The sequence below is a fragment of the Microcebus murinus genome, chromosome X (assembly GCF_040939455.1).
Source record: "Microcebus murinus isolate Inina chromosome X, M.murinus_Inina_mat1.0, whole genome shotgun sequence".
Lineage (NCBI taxonomy): Eukaryota > Metazoa > Chordata > Mammalia > Primates > Cheirogaleidae > Microcebus > Microcebus murinus.
The window spans coordinates 63433040-63453385 of record NC_134136.1 but is presented as its reverse complement, the minus strand read 5'-3'; the positions used below and the strand labels follow the sequence as shown (position 1 = coordinate 63453385).

The window sequence follows — 20346 nt, the reverse complement described above, 5'->3', positions numbered from 1 at the left end:
GCTTAGTGTAAGTAATGAATTTTCATGTATGCAAAATTAGTGAGATGTTATCATTTGGATGTTTGTGTTATGATAACAAGTACAACTGTCACCATTCAAGGCATTTTATAGCTGAAACCAGGTTCAGAAGAGGGAACCCATCTGTCACCCCAGGCCTTTTGTTGGTTAAGGCTATGGTTTTGGAGTAGTCCTGCCATTGTCCACCTCTGTGACTTGGAGATAATCAACTCCTTCAGGACCACTGTTTGGTTTTTAATCTGTTTTCATGTTTGAATTTTTATTTTCCTTTAAATAGAGAATTGAGGAAATTATGAAGCGGACGAGAAAGACAGATGTGAATGCCTCAAAGGTAGTCTCCGTACTCCTACAAGCAGTGTATAAGAATTCCTGCTGCTTCACATTCTTGCCAACTTTTTCATTTTTGCCGCTCTGATAGTAATGAGATAAAGTATCACATTTGTATTTTCCTAATTATTAAAAAAGTTGAGCATGTTTTTTTATCTTTACTTAGCATTCATGTTTTCTCTTTGTGAAGTGCTTCTTTAGGTCTTTTGCTAATCACAGAACTTTGGGTTGATTTGTCTTTTTCTTACTTATTTGTAATTCTTTAAATGTTCTAGACACTTCTGCTTTTTTGATTATGTGTTGCAGATTCCTTCTCCCAGTTTATGGCTTGTCTTTTCTTAATGTTGTCTTCTGCTGGATAGAAGCTCCTTGTTTCAATGTTGAATTTATCAGTATTTTCTGATGACTAATGAAGTCGGGCACCTTTTCCTGTGCTTACTGGCCTTTTGGAGATTCACTTTGATGAAGTACCTTTTCAAGTCGTTTGCCCATTTTCCTATTTTGTCTCCTGTCTTTTACTGATTTGTAGTTGTTACCTACTGTGGTTAGGAGTCCTTCCATATATGTATTGCAGGTTTCTCCTGGCATGCTGTAGTTTGCCTCACACTCTCTTAATGTCTTTTGATGAACTAGAAGTTTATTTTAATGAGCTCAAATTTAATCATGTTTTTTCCTTTATGGTGAGTGCTTTTGGGTTCTGTGTCATAATTATGTGTGTACCCCCTAGACTCACGTGCTTTGTACATTCTATGCTATAAGACTTTTTGTCTTTTTATAATTGCCCAGTCATAGTCACTCATATCATGAAGTAGCATGAGAATTTAGAAATGTCATTTCTAACAAGTGCTGGGAGTCACCATCTCAAAGTTCATTCAGCTCATGGACCTGGGAAGTTTTACCTCAAGCAGCAGCTGAAAACTTTTTAGGTATTCACTGATCAGCCCCGCCCTGCCTTAGTGAGGATTCCCAGCAGGCAGAAAATAAATGCCAACCCAATGTTCTAGTCCCTTGGCTCCTGCTCAGGGAAATCTTTCATTCTTGAGGGTCTTTCCTCAGCTGAAAGATGCAACTAAGGCCACCTGCCCCTATCCCCTGTTGATTCTTGGAGCCAGTTAAAGAGGTTAGATTTTTCACCTTTTAATTGAAATGATGAAAGTTAGTCATCAATCTAGCATTGAAATATGACTTCTTTGAAATTTTAAGCCAGGGTGGTTGAATATTAGATATAATCATATTTTCTTTTTAAATCATAGGCTGCACAAACATTTGGCAATGACACATACGAGGAGGATGAAGCTGACGATGAGGATGAGTCTGAAAGTGATGAGGACTCTCTTGATGAAATGTTTCCATCAGGTTTGCTTGCTCCTAATGTTTTTGTTAGTCAGCCTTTAGGAGCTTAACTCCCTAGGTTCATATACAGGAGCTTTTCTAGTTCTGAGCTATGTGGCTTTGGGCAGGTCACTTAACTTCTCTGTGCTCAGTTTTCCCATCTAAAAAAGGGGAAGCTAACGTCATTCTGGGGTGGACATGAGATTTCAATGAGATAAATCTGGGTAATGCTAAGCATGGTGCCTAACATGTGGTAAACACACAATAAATACCAACTGTTGCTGCTACTATTTTAAAGGCCATGCTAATAGACTATAGGTGGCAGCTCTTTCTCAGTTGAATGTGAAGATTGCTGGCATCTCATAGTTCATGAACTCAGAAGACATCTGTGATTGATGACAGGTGGAATTCAACTTTCTACCTTAGTAAGAAAAATTAAAATTGTGTCATTGACTCCCTTATGAGTAGGAACCACTTTATAGTAGCAGTAATTGGCATTGCAGAAAACACTATCTTTCCATATTTATCGTGCAACCAGACGTTCAACAGGTAAGTCAGGTCCTCTACTAGGTGCTGGGGATGCAGCCAAGGAGCCATAGCCATAGCCAGTGAGAAGACAGACATGAGCAAATGATGATATTGACATAAGATAATTGGATTCTTTTAACTCAATTTGATCAAAATACAACAAGAACATAGCAAAATAGAAGCCCCTTGGTCTGCCTGTGGGCACTGAGGAAAGCTGAAGATAGGGGGTAGCATTGGAGGTGAGACCAATTCAGAGGTGGAATTGGCTAAGTGGGTGATGGGGGGTGCATGAGAAGATGTGGCAGCCCTGCTTCTGGCGTATCATTCCTTCCTAGCAAGGGAAAGAGGACAAGTTCCTTCAGGGTAGCGGCTTGGTGCTTTAAGGGCAGGATGAGTGAGTGTGTTGGGCAGTGGCCTGGGCCCTGACTCAGGAAGGTGAAGCAGCTCGGGAGCTGATGGGTCTGCCTCCCTAGAGTACTGCTGCCTGACTCTTCCTTTTGGCGGGTATCACCACCCTCCCGGCCCCTGCCATCTTGTCAGGATCACAGCCTCCACTATTTCTTGACTTTGTCATTAAAACTCCAGTTTTAATTTAGTTCTTTCTTTTTTTCCTAGCCATGCAAAATGGCAGAGATTCACCTACCAAACTCAAAGCCAAGAAAATGTCACACAAACTGGTGTTTCTAGAAGCCAATACTGGCCAGGTTCGTAAAGAGCCAAAAATGTTTTTTAATGGCGATTTGAAAACCTTCAAACAAAAAAGCACGAAAGACCCTTTGACACAGATAAAAGCTTCAAGGTGAGTCACTCGGTGAAATTATCTAAATAAACATGGTGGAATTATGATTAGTATTCTTAGAATGATAAATGATATTATTGATTAAGCTCTTAATTTGTACCAAACACTATGTCAAACACTTAACAGAAACAAACTCAACCCCACGACAGCTTTGCTAGGGAAGGATCATCATCCCCATTTTGCAGACAAGGAAACTGAGGTGCAAAGAGGCTTCGGGGCACTGTATTTGCCCATCATCACACTACTAAAGGGCAGAACCCCAATTCAAACCCAGACACATCTGACTCCAAACTACTTTTGTTCACACTAGTTAATGTTGTGTCATAAAATCAGGGAAGGGAACGTTTATTAGATGGCTGCTGTATAGCAGGCATTTTATACTGCCTATTTTAATTCTCATTGCAACTCTGAGTTTGCTAGTAATATCCTCACTTTACATATGGGGAAACGGGTTCAGAAGTTAGGTCAGGAGAGCAGAAAGAGATTCTTGGGAAAGAACACTATTTGGGCAACTGCCTGAAAAGACATTAACCTGGAAACAGGAGTCTGGAAACAAGGTCCATGGAATTAGTAGTCTGCTGAGAGGCACAGTGATAGTGTGGAAAGAGCACTGGCCGTAGAAAGCCTGCACCAGTTCTCTAACTACAGCTTACTGGCTGTGTCCTTGACCAACTTGAGGGAGGGACAGAGTTCTTGGAGCCCTGTGTACTTAGCTACCCCTAGCCCCTGGTGCTTCAGTGGTACTCTAGGCCTTTCTAGAATATAATTTGAAAACCAGTGTGTTCTATGATCTCTTGGGTTTCTTTCAGCCTACCTGTTCTGTGATTCTGAAAGTGTATTTACTTCCAAAGCATTTCTTAGAAGCGAATTAAGGGATATACCTTCGTTAGCGAGGTTTGGTGGCACACATATGTAGTCCCAGTTACTCAAGAGGCTGAGGTAGGAGGATCACTTGAGCCCAGGAGTTTGAGGTTCCAGTGAGTTATGACAACACCACTGCACTCTAGCCCAGCCAATAGGGAGAGACGCTGTCTCAAAAAAAAAAGAAAATGACAGGGCTTCCTTCAACACTGAGCCTTGGTTTAAGGAATAATCAGGATTCTAACCAAAATATTTCTTTCCAGACCATCTACCAAAAGAACCAGACGCACAGCAAAAACTGGAAAAGTAAATGGATCCAACACCACCACCAGATCTTCCCTGAGTTTGAATTCAAAGCAGGAGTGGATCTGTGACAAGATGATGGACATCAGAAGTCACCCAGAAACATCTGTATCACATATCCCTCCTGACAGCCAGAAACACAATCTGAAGGATTCCATGACATTTTGCCGAAGTTCCCAGACACCTTTAGGTGACAAGAGAAGAAGCAAACCTGTTTCTCCCGATTCGGGTAAGGCCTCATCTCATCTCCTCTTTGCTTGAAAGGCAGTTGGCCTTGAACTTTCCCCTGCTTATGGTGGTCCCAAGGCAGTCTTTGCACTGTGTGTCTTTGTAAGAGAAGAAGACAGTCGTGGGTCTACAGCAGGCCTCCACAAACTATGGCCCGAGGGCCACATGCAGCCTGCCGAGGACATTTATCCGGCCTGCCGGGTGTTTTTGCTGCCGCTGCCTGTCCTGCTTAGCAGCCGACTCATCCCGGGCCCACAGTGCGCATGTGTGGAATGTGTGCCACGCTCTCCAATGGTCTGAGGGACAGTGAACTGGCCCCCTGTTTAAAAAGTTTGAGGACCCCCAGTCTGCAGGAATCATGTGGAAGAGTCTTCCATTAAGTTAGTTTTGAGAGAGTAGATGATTCTAAGTTTTATCTCCTGCATTTCCTGCCACCTGTAAAAAAAATATATTTTTTAAAACTCAGATTTCTCTGAGCTGTCGATCCACTAGCTGCTTGACAAACATGCAGATGGTCTTTTAGGGCAGAGGGTTAGGGAGGCCTTTGGAATTAGTCTCAGTGTTTGCGAAACCAAAAGGCCTTTGTTTTTCTTTCCTTGAGAAGCTCTTTTTGAAATTAAGAGAGCTTGGGCCCATTTGGGAGTTGGGGAAGTGGGGGACATTTATAAGAACACCGGTGTATCAACTCCAGGGGAACACCCAGGGTCCTGGGTCCTGGGTCCTGGGTCACATTGCCATGAGACCAGCATCTTGTTTACTACTCTTTCTTTTCTTTTTCCTTTTGTTCAGATGAGTAACCTTTCTGCAGCCTGGGAGATTAATACACCTTCCGCTAAGGATAGCTCAACCCCCAGGTCTATCCTCCAAAATTTTCCTGCTTCCAACTTTAACCTGGCAGAGGAAATGACCATCAAACAAAAAAAAAAAAGGAAAACATCAAAAGGTCACCTTGACATATATCTCAGAAGATGTTCATATATCTTATTCTCTTATGTCCACACAAGAGTTCTGAGTAAACATTCATTTTTGTTTTCCTTAAAAAATCACCATTGTCTCACGGTCTTGTGTTTTCCTACCGACGTGTGTGCTGGAGTGAGGGATGCTTTCCTAAAATGATAACTGTCAAGTTTCTTAAAGAATCTTACTGAAGGACTAATTCTTTTTCAGTATATATTTGAAATCTTAAAATAATGTTTTTTTCTGTTTACCAATGACAGTTTGAATGACTAAAATTTCACATTTGATCTCGTAGAGAACATAAGGGACTCAAGATTGCCCACAAGAGTTTTGTCAGATTTTCTTCTAATATACAATAATGAAGGTTGTACAATATAGTAAATTGTATTTTACCATTACATATGTATATTTTTAACTCTGCCGTCATCTGTGCCAGCAAGTGCAAAGGCACCGATACCCTCAAATGCTGGGAATCTTAGAGCAGTCAGCATCTTTTACGCTTTTTTCAGTATTTCTTTTGGGGGGTTATCTACAAAAATGTGTTATTTTTATTGTGTTCATAAAACAGTGATTATATTGTCTCTTGGAATATGTTTAATTCCTCTAAATGTTTAAAGTCTTTCTGCTGGTGCTCTCCAGTCCTGTTCTTCAGAGTGTTGGGCTTGAGACATGTAACCAAAATTCACTTGCCTTTCTCTAGCCACTGGCAGCCAGTGAGTACAGGAGCAGTGTTATTCTTCAGTCCCTGTGATGGGCACACAGTTGTGCACATGGATACACACACACGCACGTGTGCACACAGGATACATGATTCCATAAAACTCAAATCCAGATTAATTGTCTGAATGCTAATGAGTTTTCAGTGTTACATTGCAAATAGTTTGAAATAGGCCAGTGTTCCTTTTGGCCACTAGTCTTGGATTAGTAAAAGGAGATGGTAATTCTTTCTGATTTCCTAGTTCTTTGCTACTCCAAGTTCTGTACCTTTGTTACAGATTAGATAGAACAGGCTGCCTTAGGTTTAAAAACTATTTTTATACACTAGCTCTTTTATATAGAGGGTGGAGACAATCATCTAACAAATGAGTTTCTGATGTTTTTCTGCACAAATGCCACATGTTGAAACACTGTGTTACAGCTCCACATAAATGTGTGTTATATCAAATAAACTTTGAAGATGAAACAAGGTTTTTTTTTTATTATAATATTAAAAAAATGCACTGGTGCTTGTATAAAGGTGACACCAATTGTTAGCCAAGCTGTGAACACAGGCACCCAGCAAGTTCAAGAAATAGTAATTAAATCCTCTGATTTTCCTTTTCATCTAGTTGGTGATTTGGCAGAGATCCACCTCTTAAGACAGAAGGATGTGAGTTTTTGATCTTTGGTCTCCTTCCTGCAAATATTTCAATGCTTGTCACTCTTCCCTCTGGTGGCTCTGACCTGTAGTCAAGGCTGTATCTTTCTTTTTATTGTGGTAAAATTCACATGACCTCAAAGCCACCATTTTGACTATTTTAAAGTGTACATTCACAAGGTTGTGCAACTATTCCCACTGGCTAGTTCCAGAACATCTTCCTCACCCTGGAAAGAAACCCTGCACCATTCAAGGCAGTCACTCTCCTTCCCCCTCCCCCAGACCTTTTAAACCCCACATTTGGTGCTTGCCTTGAATGAGGAAAATCAACTTGCCTTTTAAAATTGGGATGTGCATGGTTGGGCAGTTATTGGACTCTTTTTTTTTTTTTTTTTTTTTTTGAGACAGAGTCTCACTCTGTTGCCCTGGCTAGAGTGCCGTGTCATCAGCCTAGCTCACAGCAACCTCCAACTCCTGGGCTCAAGCAATCCTCCTGTCTCAGCTGGGACTACAGGCATGTGCCACCGTGCCCAGCTAATTTTCTCTATATATTGTTAGTTGGCCAATTAATTTCTTTCTATTTTTAGCAGAGATGGGGTCTCCCTCTTGCTCAGGCTGGTCTTGAACTCCTGAGCTCAAGTGATCCTCCTGCCTCGGCCTCCCAGAGTGCTAGGATTATAGGCGTGAGCCACCGCGCCCGGCCTGGACTCTTATTCTCATCTCCTAATGACATCACTGTTACTGTGAGTGGCAAAACAAATGTTCTCACTTGCCCATGAGTGTTTAGTTTTCAATCCTAAAATGTGATTTACTCCACTAGGTTTGTATTTTTGTAAGGCCAAGCCCTTATTTATCCTCAGTCTTTAGGGTCAGGTGTTTATGCGAATGGTAGCAGCCATTCCCCACAGAGCATTCTATATACATTTGAATCAGCACAAACTAGACACATCCCATCCCTATCAAAGGTACTATGTCCGTCCGTGTACCTTATCCAAGCTAGGAACTCTTCATTACCAAGTCTGGCGCAAGAGCCTGTTGATTCATCCGTTGGAACTGTGTGGGACCAGGGTGTTGCGGTTTACCAACTCCTGGGTGGTAGACACTGACCTAGCCTTCCCCTCCTGCATTGCTCCCCTCACATTTCCCTTCCCTGGTTAGCCTTTTGTGTCCTCTGCACTGGGGGAAAGATCTGCTGGCCTCTACCAGCAGAGTCTGCAGATCAGCACATTTTTTATGCCTGTGTCATCAGGGACACTGGAAAGAAGCTTTTAGCAGCTCCAATCCCTAAAAAAACACAGGCAGTATGGAATACCGTAAAGAATGCTCGACAGGACCCTGAAGACCTGAATCCCAGCAGAGAGGGCTACTAGCTCAACGTGTGACTTTGTGCACGTTGTTTCCCCTCCCCCAGCCCTGTTCCTTGTATGTCAAATGAGGGCGCCTGTGTTAATCTCTGTGGCCCTTTCCATTCCGAGATTCCACCATTCTTGAGTGCCACTAACTCACTGTAGCCAGAGCCAGAGGATCCGGAGGCATAAACAGCAGCTAGGGCTGAGGAACCAGAACTTGGAGGTGACTGACTGCCTGTGATATTTTATCTTATCGGGGGTCAATTCCCTGTGTCACTTTCAGTGCCCCTCACCTCTCTGGTGCCTTGCCAACCTGGTTGGTTGAAACATGCCCCAGAAGGGCCTCCTTGCCTTTGGTCTCCCATCCCACCAATCCAGTTACAGTGTTTGCAGATGGGTCCTAGCCACCTGTTTCATTTCCCCAGCTGTGTTGTAATAACTATGGTTATGTTTACATGTGAGATATGAAGGGTACTTTATAGTCATCATTTAAAATGTTTACAACAACCTTACGAGGTATGGGTATTCACTTATATCTATGAGGACACTGAGATTTGTGGAGATTGGCATTTGTTCCAGGTCATACAACCAGAATGAGGCAGACCTGATTCTCAAACCCAAGTCTGTCTAACCTTGAAGCCAACATCTCACACTGCTTTGGGAGTGCACCTAGTGTCTTGTGGCTTGCAGGATTGGTCACAGACACCAGAGCACTGTCTTTGGTACTGAGGATAACATGTTTGCTAACATTTATTGAGTGCGTTTACTGGGTGCCAGGCACTCCACTAAGCACTTGTATTCACATGGGATTCTGCAAGGTAGGAATTTTAAGTCTCATTTTATAGGTGAAGAAATAAGCTCAGAGTGGTTAACTGGCCCAAGGCCTCGTGACTAGAAAGCAGCGGAACAGCCAGGATTTGAACCCTGGCAGCCTGGCTCTAAGAACCCACCCTGTGAACCACAAGTAGATACGTTCTTGATATCCGGATCCACTTCATTATGAGGGAGAAAATGTTTCTCTGCTGACAACTTGGCAAGTATAGAAATTTACCTTCATTGCTCCTGAGCCTAAGGTTGTCACTCTTAAAATTGTGTATTGAACAAACACAAGTGCCTTCTAAGTACTGAGCACTGCATGAGTTTCCTTACTGTGATTCATCTGTTTCTGTAACAATGCACTGTCACAAGTGATATGCTGGAGGTGTGCCCAGAGTGTGGCTTGGCACTAATTAGCTGTGTGACCTTAGGCAAGCTCCTTAACCTCTCTGAACTTCTGTTTTCTTTTCTTTTTTTTTTTTTGAGACAAAGTCTCACTTTGTTGCCCAGGCTAGAGTGAGTGCCGTGGCATCAACCTAGCTCACAGCAACCTCAAACTCCTGGGCTCAAGCAATCCTCCTGCCTCAGCCTCCCTAGTAGCTGGGACTACAGGCATGCGCCACCATGCCCGGCTAATTTTTTTCTATATATTTATTAGTTGGCCTATTAATTTCTTTCTATTTATAGTAGAGACGGGGTCTTGCTCAGGCTGGTTTTGAACTCCTGACCTTGCTCAGGCTGATTTCGAACTCCTGACCTATAGCAATCTACCCACTTCGGCCTCCCAGAGTGCTAGGATTACAGGCGTGAGCCGCGCCTGGCCAACTTCTGTTTTCTTATCTGAAAAATGAGAACGGTAGTGCTGGTGCTGGCAGTGAGGATAGGCTATAGCGTGTGTAGGCCTGTAGAGGCTTGCTCCGTTAAGGGCAGGCATCGCGTGGCAAGCAACAGCTATGGGAGTGGGTAGACTCCCACAGGCCTCAGTGTCCTGGGGCAGCAGGTGGTGGAGGCCATCTGTTGGGAATATGGACCAAGTGGTAGAATAGTGGTACCAGGAACTTCAGGCAGTGTGGCTTTTCCCCAGCAGAGCTCAGGCCATCAGCTCAGGTTTTGCAGGCCAAGAGGGTAGAAGGGCTGAGTGAGGAGGGGAAAGAGCAGTTGAAGTGCTAGAGGCTAGACCCTAGGGCTGATAGGGAGGGAAGTCAGGGTAGGAAGGGACTGAGAGAAGCAGTTAAAGCAGTCTGTGGACTGGAGGGCAAGGAACTGTCTTAGTGAGAGTGATAGTTCCAGAAAGGGAAGGAGAGTTGGGTAGAGGAGGGTGAGTCTGGCTGCTGAGAAGGGCCAGGGCTTGGCTGAAATGGGGCAAACAGAGGTGGGGGCATTGGCCAAAGTCCTCAGTGAAGGGGTGGGGGAGCCTTTCCAACCCAGGCCCATCCCTCGGGGCTTCTTTTCTTGCTGCAGCCTCAGGAACTCAGCCTGCTCCGGGAGCCCAGGCGCACAGGGGCCGATGCTCTCAAATTCCCTAACCGCCCCAGGGCCCCAAATGACTAGACACCTGGTAGGTTTAAAGGTTTTAACAGCTAATATCTCTAGGGAGACACAAACAAGAGGGTGTTCCATTTTCTTAAAAATGCTCATGATTTTGGCCGCACGTGGTGGCTCGTGCCTGTAATCCTAGCACTCTGGGAGGCCAAGGTGGGAGGATCACTTGAGGTCAGGAGTTCCAGACCAGCCTGAGCAAGAGCGAGACCCCGTCTCTACTAAAAGTAGACGAAAAAATAGCCAGGCGTGGTGGTGCGAGCCTGTAGTTCCAGCTACTCGAGAGGCTGAGGCAGAAGGATGAGCCCAGGAGTATGGGGTTGCTGTGAGCTAGGCTGATGCCACGGCACTCTAGCTGGGGCAACAGAGTGAGACTGGCTCAAAAAAAAAAAAAATGTTCATGGTTTCTTGCTGACAGGTTTCGAGTCCCTTCTCAGAAGGCAAATATTAGCACCAAAAGGTTTTACCCTTTGCTCCTTGTGCCCCTCCCCACTGTGCCTGTAGCTGACATGAGGTGCCCTTTGATGAGGTGCCCTTAGGGCTTGTGGACCCTCCCACCGGGAGGAGAGTGTAGCACACACCCGCTGCATTGGCCTTCTGTGTTGTCTTGAAAGGACCACATGGGCATGAGCACGTTAGATGATCTGAGAACATGAGCAACCCAGGTGAACCAAATGCCCCAGTGTGTTGTGCTGATCTAGACGTGCCAGACCAACTTCCACCTCTGCCCACACCGTCCCCACCCCTCACCGCTAACTGAATTGAAGTACAGGGGCCCCAAAAAGCAGCATCCCCAATAAGCCACATCCTCTAGGAGGGCGAGGGTCTCACTGAGGCCAGAGGATGGAGGCAGCTGCAGGTGAGGAGATGGAGTTTTCACCTGGACCCTGGGCTCCAGAGGGCACCAGGGAAGGGGGCAATGAGGAGGCACCCAACCAGACGGGCCAAGATGGCTTCTCAGTGACACGCTTTATCTGAGATTCTCTCCCTAATCCCCACCATCCTGGCCAAAGAAAATCAATTCATCCCTTTCCAGCAATGTAAAAACCTAGGAAATGCTATTTCGGGCCAGAGTAGTTTCTGTTTTGTTTTGTTTTTCTTTTCTTTAACTGGACCAAAAAGTGTTATAGGTTTGGTTTGTTTGTAATTCCTATGCTCCATGCAATTGCACTAGACTGAGTATATTCTTTTATTATTATTTTATGTTTAATTTAAAATATTTTCATTTCTCTTTTTTTTTCTTCATTTTTTGCTTCAAATCTGGATGTTGCAGATTCTTAAAGGAAAAAAGTCACTCAGTTTTCTGGGTTGGTACTATTACCTTATAGTGATTCCACCAGGCAGAATTAACAGACAGGAGGCGAATTATTTATTTGCTGCTTTATTTCTGTAAGGATACACGGAAACGTTAGATAATAGCTAATGACAAAATGTAGAAATGAGGCATCAGCTTCTATAACCACACCTACAAGAATGTTAATATGTACTGTCATTACATGTTTACTTTTGATATTGTCTCATTATACTATGTAATATAATAATGTAGAATACAGTAAGTAGGTGATCCTGCATTTCAGGTAAGCAGTAGGTGGAATCCAGTTCTGCCTGTGAGGACGGTGGCCTCCCCACTCCCCCAGAGATCCAGCTAAGCTCTTGAGGAAAGTCCTAGGAATCACAAGAAAAGGGACTTACAGTCCTCATTAACACGTGAACAAAGAGCAGGCAACTACTATGTTACAAGGGACTCAACTAGTCACTGTTTTGAAATGTCAGATCCATGCTGATGACAGCCCTGGCGCCTGCTCAGCTACACCTCTAGAGTTTTATGGTTACTTCTATAGGATGAATTTCAACACTGCAGGAACATCTGAGGGGGGCTAGAAGATTTTCATGCAAGTTTCCGAACCCATAAAATATTTTGCTATTAATGAAAACAAAAAATATTAATTAAAAACAATAAAAAGGACAGCAGGATTAGTTTTGTTAAGCTTCCGAAAGTATCCGCTGTGACGATGTTCCTCTGAAACAGGCTCGTTTTCTCAGACCTGCCTACACTTTCCACATCACCTGCATGTTCCATGCTTTAAAGTTGGAACGCTCAGAAAACATGCCACACATGGAAATCAAAAGTTAGTACATAGGAAAGGTCAGTTTAGAATGACAGCTAAGTTCAAATGTTAATTTTCTGGAAATTCCTGTTAGTCATTTGAAAGCACAAAAGAACAGAAGGAAGGTAAGAGTTTTGATGTTAAAGAGTTAAAGAGTTAAACCATGCATGTCTGTAAGTTCTTTTCTGCTCACAGAAGAGGGTGAACAGTGAGTTGGAGCAGCCGCTGCAACTCTTGCGTGTCGTGTGACTACACAGTGGGTCCCAGCTGAGCCATGAAAGGCATCTCAGTGGGGGCTTTATCTCTTATGCTTCTTGGTTACATCACTAAGTGGCTAAATGGTTAGCACTTTTCTGCTCTATAAGAAACATGCAGAAGAGTCAATCTATCTAAGTTTTCGTTTTTTAACTGCAGCTGGAGAGAAATTAACTTTGCTGCAGGGTTGCTTTTTGCTAAATCCTAGTATGATCAACTGTGTGCCCTTATTTAAGTAATACTGTAAAATGGGAGAAAAGACAGAAGGAGCAACTTTAAAGAGGTAAAAGACCACTTTTCCCCTATAGATGGTATAGGGCAGAGAATAAGGACACAGAGAACAAGACTGAAATGCCATTTTACAGGACAGGAGCCCCTGTCAGTTTACAGCTTTTTGGCACAGTCAGGGCAATACACTTGCTCCTCATGGAAAACAAATCGCTTGTTGGCTAGATTCACGGAGCATTTTTTGCAGTGGAAGCAGTAGTCGTGCCAGGATTGTCCTTCATAGGCCACCACACTGGAGCCTTTACCAAACCCTGGGAAAAAACAAAAGAAAACAAGAGAGACAGCTGAATGAATACAGGTGAGGAAATCGTGATTCAGAGAGATAAAATGACGACTTGCCCTGTTTACAGATCTCCCCGTTCACAGATCGACAAGCACACAGAGCCAGTGTCTGCCTGGCTCCCAGCCCCCGCCTCTGCTCCATCGTGCACGGTCCCCCACGCTGCCACTGTCCCCCACGCCGCCGCGACCCTGCTACAGTTCTCCAGAACCTGAGAAGATGCCGGAGCTCAGCCAAGGGCTTCCCTGATTTAAAGACCCCACATTCCCATGCCACCGCGCTACTGCCCTGTGACGCGCACCGACCTCCCAGCATAACCAGTTTCTTTGATTTAGGTCAGGACCATGGCATCAAAGTGGCCACCAGGAGGCAAACTTGGGCTGTTCGTGGGGTGTGCACTTACCGGGCCTCGAGGAGCTGCTAAGCTTCGATTTTTTCTATAAAGAACCACCACCCACGAGGGACAAGTCCTCTCTCCACCCGGATGCCTGCCCCGGAGGTTGGCGCTGGGAAACAGGGTGAGAGGCAAGCGTTTCCCGTGGCACACTGGGGGCTTCCTAGCTTTAGAGACTGGGTGGCTCACTCTTGACACAGTCCTTTTCCCTGAGGATGGCAAAAGTCTTCTCAAATGTACATTTCAAGGCTCCCCGGGGAGATGGGAAAATTGGAGGCAGGGGAAAGGGCCCAGGGCACGTGGACCGCGGCCGCGAGATGAGGAATGACGTGATTAGCTTTGTTGATCGCAAAAAAAAAAAAAGGAAAAAAAAAACCTGCCAAAAGGCACCTCTGAACTAACTTTTAGCTATGGGGTGTTATGATCCCAGGTTATCGCTCTCCAGCCCCCCTCCCCCCCCACCCCTTTTTCCACCCTCCTTCCACCCCCTCCCCCGCAGAATCCCTTGCGAAGTGACAGTGTGGCTGTGGGTCTCAGGCTTGTGAACTCGGCACTGTTAAGTTAGTCAGCAGTAGTCAGGAAGTGTTCTGTATTGCAAAGGCTAGCCTGGCCTGGGGGACAAATCCAAGCACTTGGGGGGGCCTTTGGGACCACAACGGCAGGGAGAGAAGGGCGTTCTTTGGGAGCCTTTGTGGATGAAACCGACGACATAGGAAAATGAGAGATGGTTACCATGCGTAAAACCTAGCCTGGCAGACTTAGCAAGGACTCTTTAGCCTACCAGTGATGGGGTTCTTGCATCCAGCACACTTCTTGGCCACAAAGTTCTTGTAGCAATCCACGCAGTAATACTGGTCCTCCACAGCGGTGAAACGCTGCCCAGCCAGCTTCTTAGAGCAGGTAACACACACAAAGCAATCGGCATGCCAGGGCTGATCCTGGTAAGTGATTCCTCCAGATGTGATGGCCTAGACCAGGGAGTGTAGCACCGGATTCAGATTCAACAACCATTTTGTTGAATGCCTACTACGTGCCAGGCACCGTGCTGGGCGCTTTGGTATACAATATCTCATTTAATCTCCACAACAGCCATGGGAGGCAGGGGCTATTATTATCCCCACTTTACAGATGAAGACACCAAGGCTCAGAGAAGGCGAGCCCTTCTGCGAGGTTACACAGGAACTAAGTGGCAGAGCAGGCCTCTAGAGCCTGGCTGCCCGGCTCACAGTGCGAGCCACCCGCGCCACCGGAGCAAGCGGGCACACCAACAGCCTGACTCGGCTGCGGCACTGCTTTGTAATCCCAGTTTCCTCATCTGTAAAACGAGAGTAATAATTCCTACGTCACAGGGCTGTCGTGAGGATGGAATGGGATAGTGTGTGTGCAAGTGCTCTGCAAACTGTCAAACACTTCTAGAAACAATGGTCAACACAGAACTCCCTGGAAAACGTACCTTGTTGCACTTCACACAATGCTTGGCAAACTTGGTCTCATGGCAAGTCACGCAGTAGAAGTTCTCCCCTTTCGGGAAGAAGCTTCCAGTTCCAATGACTTGCTTGCAGTTGCTGCAGGTGAAGCAGTCTTTGTGCCAGACGGACCCCTTGTACTCCACATTTTGATCTCCTGCAGGGAAAGCAATCGGATAGCCCCACTGACAGGCTCTGCAGGGGGCTGCATCCACTGGGCTCCCCTCCCAGGCCCTCTGGAGGTGAAGGGATGCAGGCCCTGCAGTTACTGGCCTCATGCCTCCAACTAACCTACCCACGTCCTCCTTGAAGTTGTGCCAACCCGGGATTCCTTCAGGGGCGGGGACCCCAGCATTACTATTTGGGGCTTCAATGCCTGATTCCCCACTCCCCCACCTCTACACCCTACATGCACTCAGAGATTAACTTGGGGACTGCCTGGCCCAGAGGAAGAATCCCACCCTGAGGAAGAAGCATGCTTCGATCACTTACTACGCCCAAATGAGAAAGCGCTACATACTGTTCACTTCATTCTCTTGCCACAGGCTGTTGTCGCCAGTGTTCTTTTGTCTCCGAGTGTGTGCGTGTGTGCGAGCATATATGTGTACGCATATATCCGTGTATGTATATGTGTACATATATATGCTAAAATCTCAAAGCAGCTCACAGCAACGTTAGCCCCACCGTGACAAGCAAGCCCGCGTCTCCCTCAGGGCCTCCTCCCTGGCAGCCCGGGGTAGGGGGAGGCAGTACCTGCCACAATGGCCTTGAAGCACCCCTTGCACTTGGGGGAATCCTCCCGAGTGGTGCAGTTGTTGCACAGGATCTTGCTGTCCTTGGCCACAAAAGTCTCATTGGCCAAGGGGTGAAGGCACTTGGAGCAGCGGAAGCAGGTGTCGTGCCAGAAGCGGTTCTTATAGTGCACTTCCTGGAAACCAAACAAGGGGGTAGGCGGTTGTGAGGGGCACCGGGGGACAGTGGCAGTAGTCCGCCCATCAGGCTGACTCTCTGGGGCTGACTAGTGAAACGACACAGTCATCCCTTACACCTGGGGGTGCCCAAGGTGACTGTTCTTATGAGTAACAAGAGGGATACCGAGGAGAAGATAAAAATCCTCACAATTCCCGAAATATTTAGAGCACAACCAAAAGAGCTGGCAAGGCCTCAGCACCCATCTAGTCCAGGCCCACATTAAACTGCTAGGGACACTATTGGCCTGGGGGCTGCAGGAGGCTTCTTCAAGGTGGCTGTGGGGATGGGGCAAATCACAAAGGCAGGCTGTTGCTGTAATGGTTGTGGGCAAAACTACACTCCGAAGCCCAGCCTGCCCATGGGCACGTGGAGACGCTGTTACCTTGGCGTCCGCACCGATGGGCTTGCGGCATTCCACGCAGGTGTTGGCGCAGAACTTGTCAAAGCACTTCAGGCAGCAGTGGTGGCCATCCTTCTCCACGTACTTCTTCCCTTGCAAGGCTTCCCGGCAATAGTGGCAATTGAACTTCTCAGCCATAGTGCCCACCTTGTAGCTGGTGGGACCTGTGGGGGCAAGTAGGCAGAACAAATGAGCCCTGGAAATGCCCGAGTGCCCTGCCGTGGTGGCTCCCAGAGGCACCTGTGCAATGCTGCATGTGGCCCAGAAAATCCTCAGACGTCTGGGGACCAGGACCCAGCTTCCCCTTCAGCCCAGCTGGCTACCAGGCACCAAGACAACAGACACTTGGCTATGAAGAAAGTGCCCCGTGGGGCCAGAAGGCCAATGACCAGTGACTCCCTGCAGAGATGGCAGAAAGCCCTGCTCAGACATACCACCTTGCTGATTTGCAAAGGACAGTGAGGGGGACAACTGGATCCAGGTTTGTGTTGGCTGGAGTTGCCAGATAGGGATTCCAGGAAGTACGGTGTGATGGAACAGGCAGGAAAGAAGAATTTTACACAAAGGAAGAGCGAGGGGCAGAGGCTCAAAGGGGTGGTGGGAAGGTAGGCGCCTATCTGCAGCAGCAGCTCCTCAGGGGAAGGACCTCTGGCAGCACTGGCAGCCTAGAGAAGGGGGCGGGCGCCCACCTCCTTGCAAGGCAGACGCCTTCCTGTCAGCTTTTGGCTCTTCCTCCATCACTTTTTAGAGGGGACAGTGTTCTCTGGAGGCTCCACATTCCTCCTATCTATAAAATTCTATTCATCTGAACAAAAACAGCCCACTCTACACCACACTAGGCACAAAAGCAAGCCTCATTCCTTTGTTTAAAATGTTTACATTTACTTAAAATCTGGCAGAAAAGTTTTTAATCCCTGAATAGACCCTAAAGAGTTTTGTCCAAGATAGTTCACCGACTTTTGAGGCCTGAGCAATATAGCAACAAAAGATTTCTAAAAATGGTATTCTCTGTTGGTACAGGCAAGTTTCACAACTGTGAATTATTTGTCACAAGGATGTGTGGTTTTGTGACCAAAATAAAATCCCTCTTGGGTCAAGCAAGTGAGGATCAATGTATTCACAGAAGAGTTACCATTTGGGACATTTGCTGTTTTAAAATGGCAATTTTCAAGTATAATCTGTAAAAAAAAATGACCTTTAAAAAGTGCTAAGCTGATTATTCCAAGAATCCATTCCATTCCCTTCTTAGGAACGATCCTATTCCCTCCCCAAATCCCTCCCGGGTTGTGCCCTAGACAACACGCCTGCAATCCAAGCATTGCTAAGGCACTCTGCAGCCCCCTCTGCCAAGTCATTTCCTACGGAATCCTGCCACCAAAAAGTGAGGTTCTATTAGCTCTCAACTTCTTTAAACATATGCTAATTTGTTCCTCTCCCCTTGAAAAAGAAATTTACACGGGTAAATAAACAGCAATTATTTCATCTGTGCAGGAAACACAAGAACTGAGGCTAGTTTTTCAAACTATCCACAAACATGGTTCTTGTGCTAGCAAACATCCAGGGTGTAATTTAGAGAGAAAGAATAAGGGAAAAGAAAGGAGCAGTTGCCCGGTACTCACCGCTGCTCTTCCACTCACTGAACAGCCCCAAACTCCCACTTTGGGTTCCATTCCCAGTTTTTTTTTTATATATACAAACACATGTACAAGTTGTTTGGATCCTGTTGCCATGGGCAACCAAACAGCAGAGAGTGAGCTAAGGAAACCACACCCTGCGTCTCAGCACCCGCCTGGGCAAAGGCTGTTGAACTCTCACTCAGAACCCCTATTAATGCCTGAAGCCAGCCTCCAAACAAGGGACATGAGGCCACTGAACAGGCCACAGCGCCTTCTGCCTCCTCATGACACACACACAGAGCCCCCTCATCTCCAGACAGTTGGCAAGACAGTTGCTTGGGACAGTTATGTCACAGTTAAGAGACCTACCAAGACCAGGGAATGGCTCTTAACTTGCGCTTTTCCCTAAAAAGCAAGCTGGGATGTTCTCTTATGTAACTGGGTTACAAACAATGAACTCAAGACCTACCTCCTTGAACTATTCACTATTTATGTAAAGCAGCTTTTAAACTGCCTTTAGCCTCCCTGTCTACAGACCAAAGTACTGTCCCAGTGACATGTGGAAAATCACTCTCCTTAATCCATTCTTGCTGGTCTTTCCTGTGTCACATAAAATCCCTATCTTAGCTTTGCTATATTGAGATTGCTACCCTCAACAAACATTTGCTTTCTTGTGAAGAGCTGAGTTAAAAATCCAAATAAATCTCCAGGAACAGTAAATGCCAGGAAAGTAAGTTATCGGTGGATCCTAAATGCCATTTGGTAGGAAAAGAGAATTTGTAAGATTAGACAGCATTGGCTTACTTCGTGCCTAGTAACCATGGCTGGTTTAGTCCTTCAGAGACTACCTTCTTGACCATATTTGAAATCCCTCTATTTAGTATAAAACTTTGAACCTATTTATTTCAGTGTCACTCACTTTTAATATCTTTCAAAGCAGAAATGGATACCAAATATTTCTATATTAAAGTACTATACAGAGTCCCACCTAAGAGGAGTCCCACCTCTTGATATTTGAGTACCAGCTTTATGGTAAAAATAATAGGTATTAGTGTCACACAAAAGAAACAACACTAGAAAACACAACAAATTGCAGTCAGAGGTATTTAGAGGTTTTAAAGAGAAGGAAAACTGCATTACAGTTCACAGTACCTGAGAGATCTTACGTGCCAAGCCTTTCCCACTTTAAAGCCACATACTTTCTGAACTCTTAGGTTACCAATGCCAAGTTGCTCATTGGTTACTTTCATAGTTCTAGAACACAACTCACTCAGAGTTTCTAGGCATCCAGATGATAAAATAATCCATGGCTCACCAATGAACATGGAAGTACCAAAGTGTGTTGAAAATGTCATTCAGTGAAGCTGCTCACTACTGCATCATTCCTACAGTACAGGGTCTTAAACCAAGCAAAAAGAAAATTAAATGAATCAACCCCAAGTACCAATGAAAAGAGTCATCTCTGGGTATTTTTGAGCCCCAGTTTTAGGCGATATTATTTTTCCATCCTGTAGTATGAAAAATCCAGGGTCACCTTATATTCCCTACAACTATATACTTAAACCCAGAGTCTGAATGCAGTGGAGAAATAGATTTCAAAGGGCATATTCTTTTAGAATTGATTTCGACAATTGACCCTTTTTATGTGTGTGGAAACACTTATTAGTCAAGATAAAATAGGCACTTCTAGGAATGTTGGCTTTATTGCCTAAGTAAACGGGCTAGAAATAAAGTATGTTAACAATGTCTGTGTCACATTCATGAACTTTAATACTTTTTTTGAATACAACTAATTAAGTGGAACTTTGGGCAACCTGAATTAGCTCACTTCATGTTTTTCTAACTGTATGATTATTTGGTATAAAACTCTTTCAAACCCTCACACAGCGTGCTTAGGATGAAGCTGGAGTAACACATTCTTACTGGCAAGATACCAACCATACCCTAACTTTGCATGACAAAACATTTTGCTATCACTGATCTTCAAAGAGGTTAACAATTCTAAGAAACCAGCTTATATACATGACAATGCTGAGACGGATATGCAAAAATACTATTGAGTTGCAGTCCACATGCATTTGATCTACAGTTAAACTTTGCCTTCATATGAGGAAATGAAGGAAAGAAGTCTTTCCTTTCTTTTCCTTAGTTAG

The 20346-nt window shown here is 45.2% G+C and overlaps 2 protein-coding genes across 13 annotated transcripts in view; one reads left to right on the top strand and one right to left on the bottom strand.

Annotated features, from left to right (window-relative positions):
- MAP7D3 (MAP7 domain containing 3) overlaps positions 1–6539 on the top strand; it is a 39104-nt gene extending 32565 nt beyond the window's left edge. For 4 of the 5 annotated variants that reach the window (XM_075999263.1, XM_075999260.1, XM_075999261.1 and 1 more), the window contains 5 exons: positions 296–349; positions 1599–1701; positions 2821–3004; positions 4129–4397; positions 5186–6539. In XM_075999263.1, the coding sequence (XP_075855378.1) occupies positions 296–349; positions 1599–1701; positions 2821–3004; positions 4129–4397; positions 5186–5193 (618 nt within the window). In that variant the 3' untranslated portion in view covers positions 5194–6539. The remainder of the gene's footprint in view (positions 1–295; positions 350–1598; positions 1702–2820; positions 3005–4128; positions 4398–5185) is intronic. The other variant, XM_075999262.1, reaches the window with a different exon arrangement.
- A 5240-nt stretch (positions 6540–11779) lies between these two features.
- FHL1 (four and a half LIM domains 1) overlaps positions 11780–20346 on the bottom strand; it is a 62868-nt gene continuing 54301 nt past the window's right edge. For 4 of the 8 annotated variants that reach the window (XM_012752328.2, XM_075999265.1, XM_012752324.3 and 1 more), the window contains 5 exons: positions 16560–16741; positions 15959–16133; positions 15193–15362; positions 14521–14707; positions 11780–13316 (listed from right to left, as the gene is read on the bottom strand). In XM_012752328.2, the coding sequence (XP_012607782.1) occupies positions 13162–13316; positions 14521–14707; positions 15193–15362; positions 15959–16133; positions 16560–16715 (843 nt within the window). In that variant the 5' untranslated portion in view covers positions 16716–16741 and the 3' untranslated portion in view covers positions 11780–13161. Of the gene's footprint in view, positions 13317–13748; positions 13949–14520; positions 14708–15192; positions 15363–15958; positions 16134–16559; positions 16742–18196; positions 18238–20346 lie in introns of those variants that run through there. The other 4 variants (XM_075999266.1, XM_020285096.2, XM_012752318.3 and 1 more) reach the window with 3 other exon arrangements.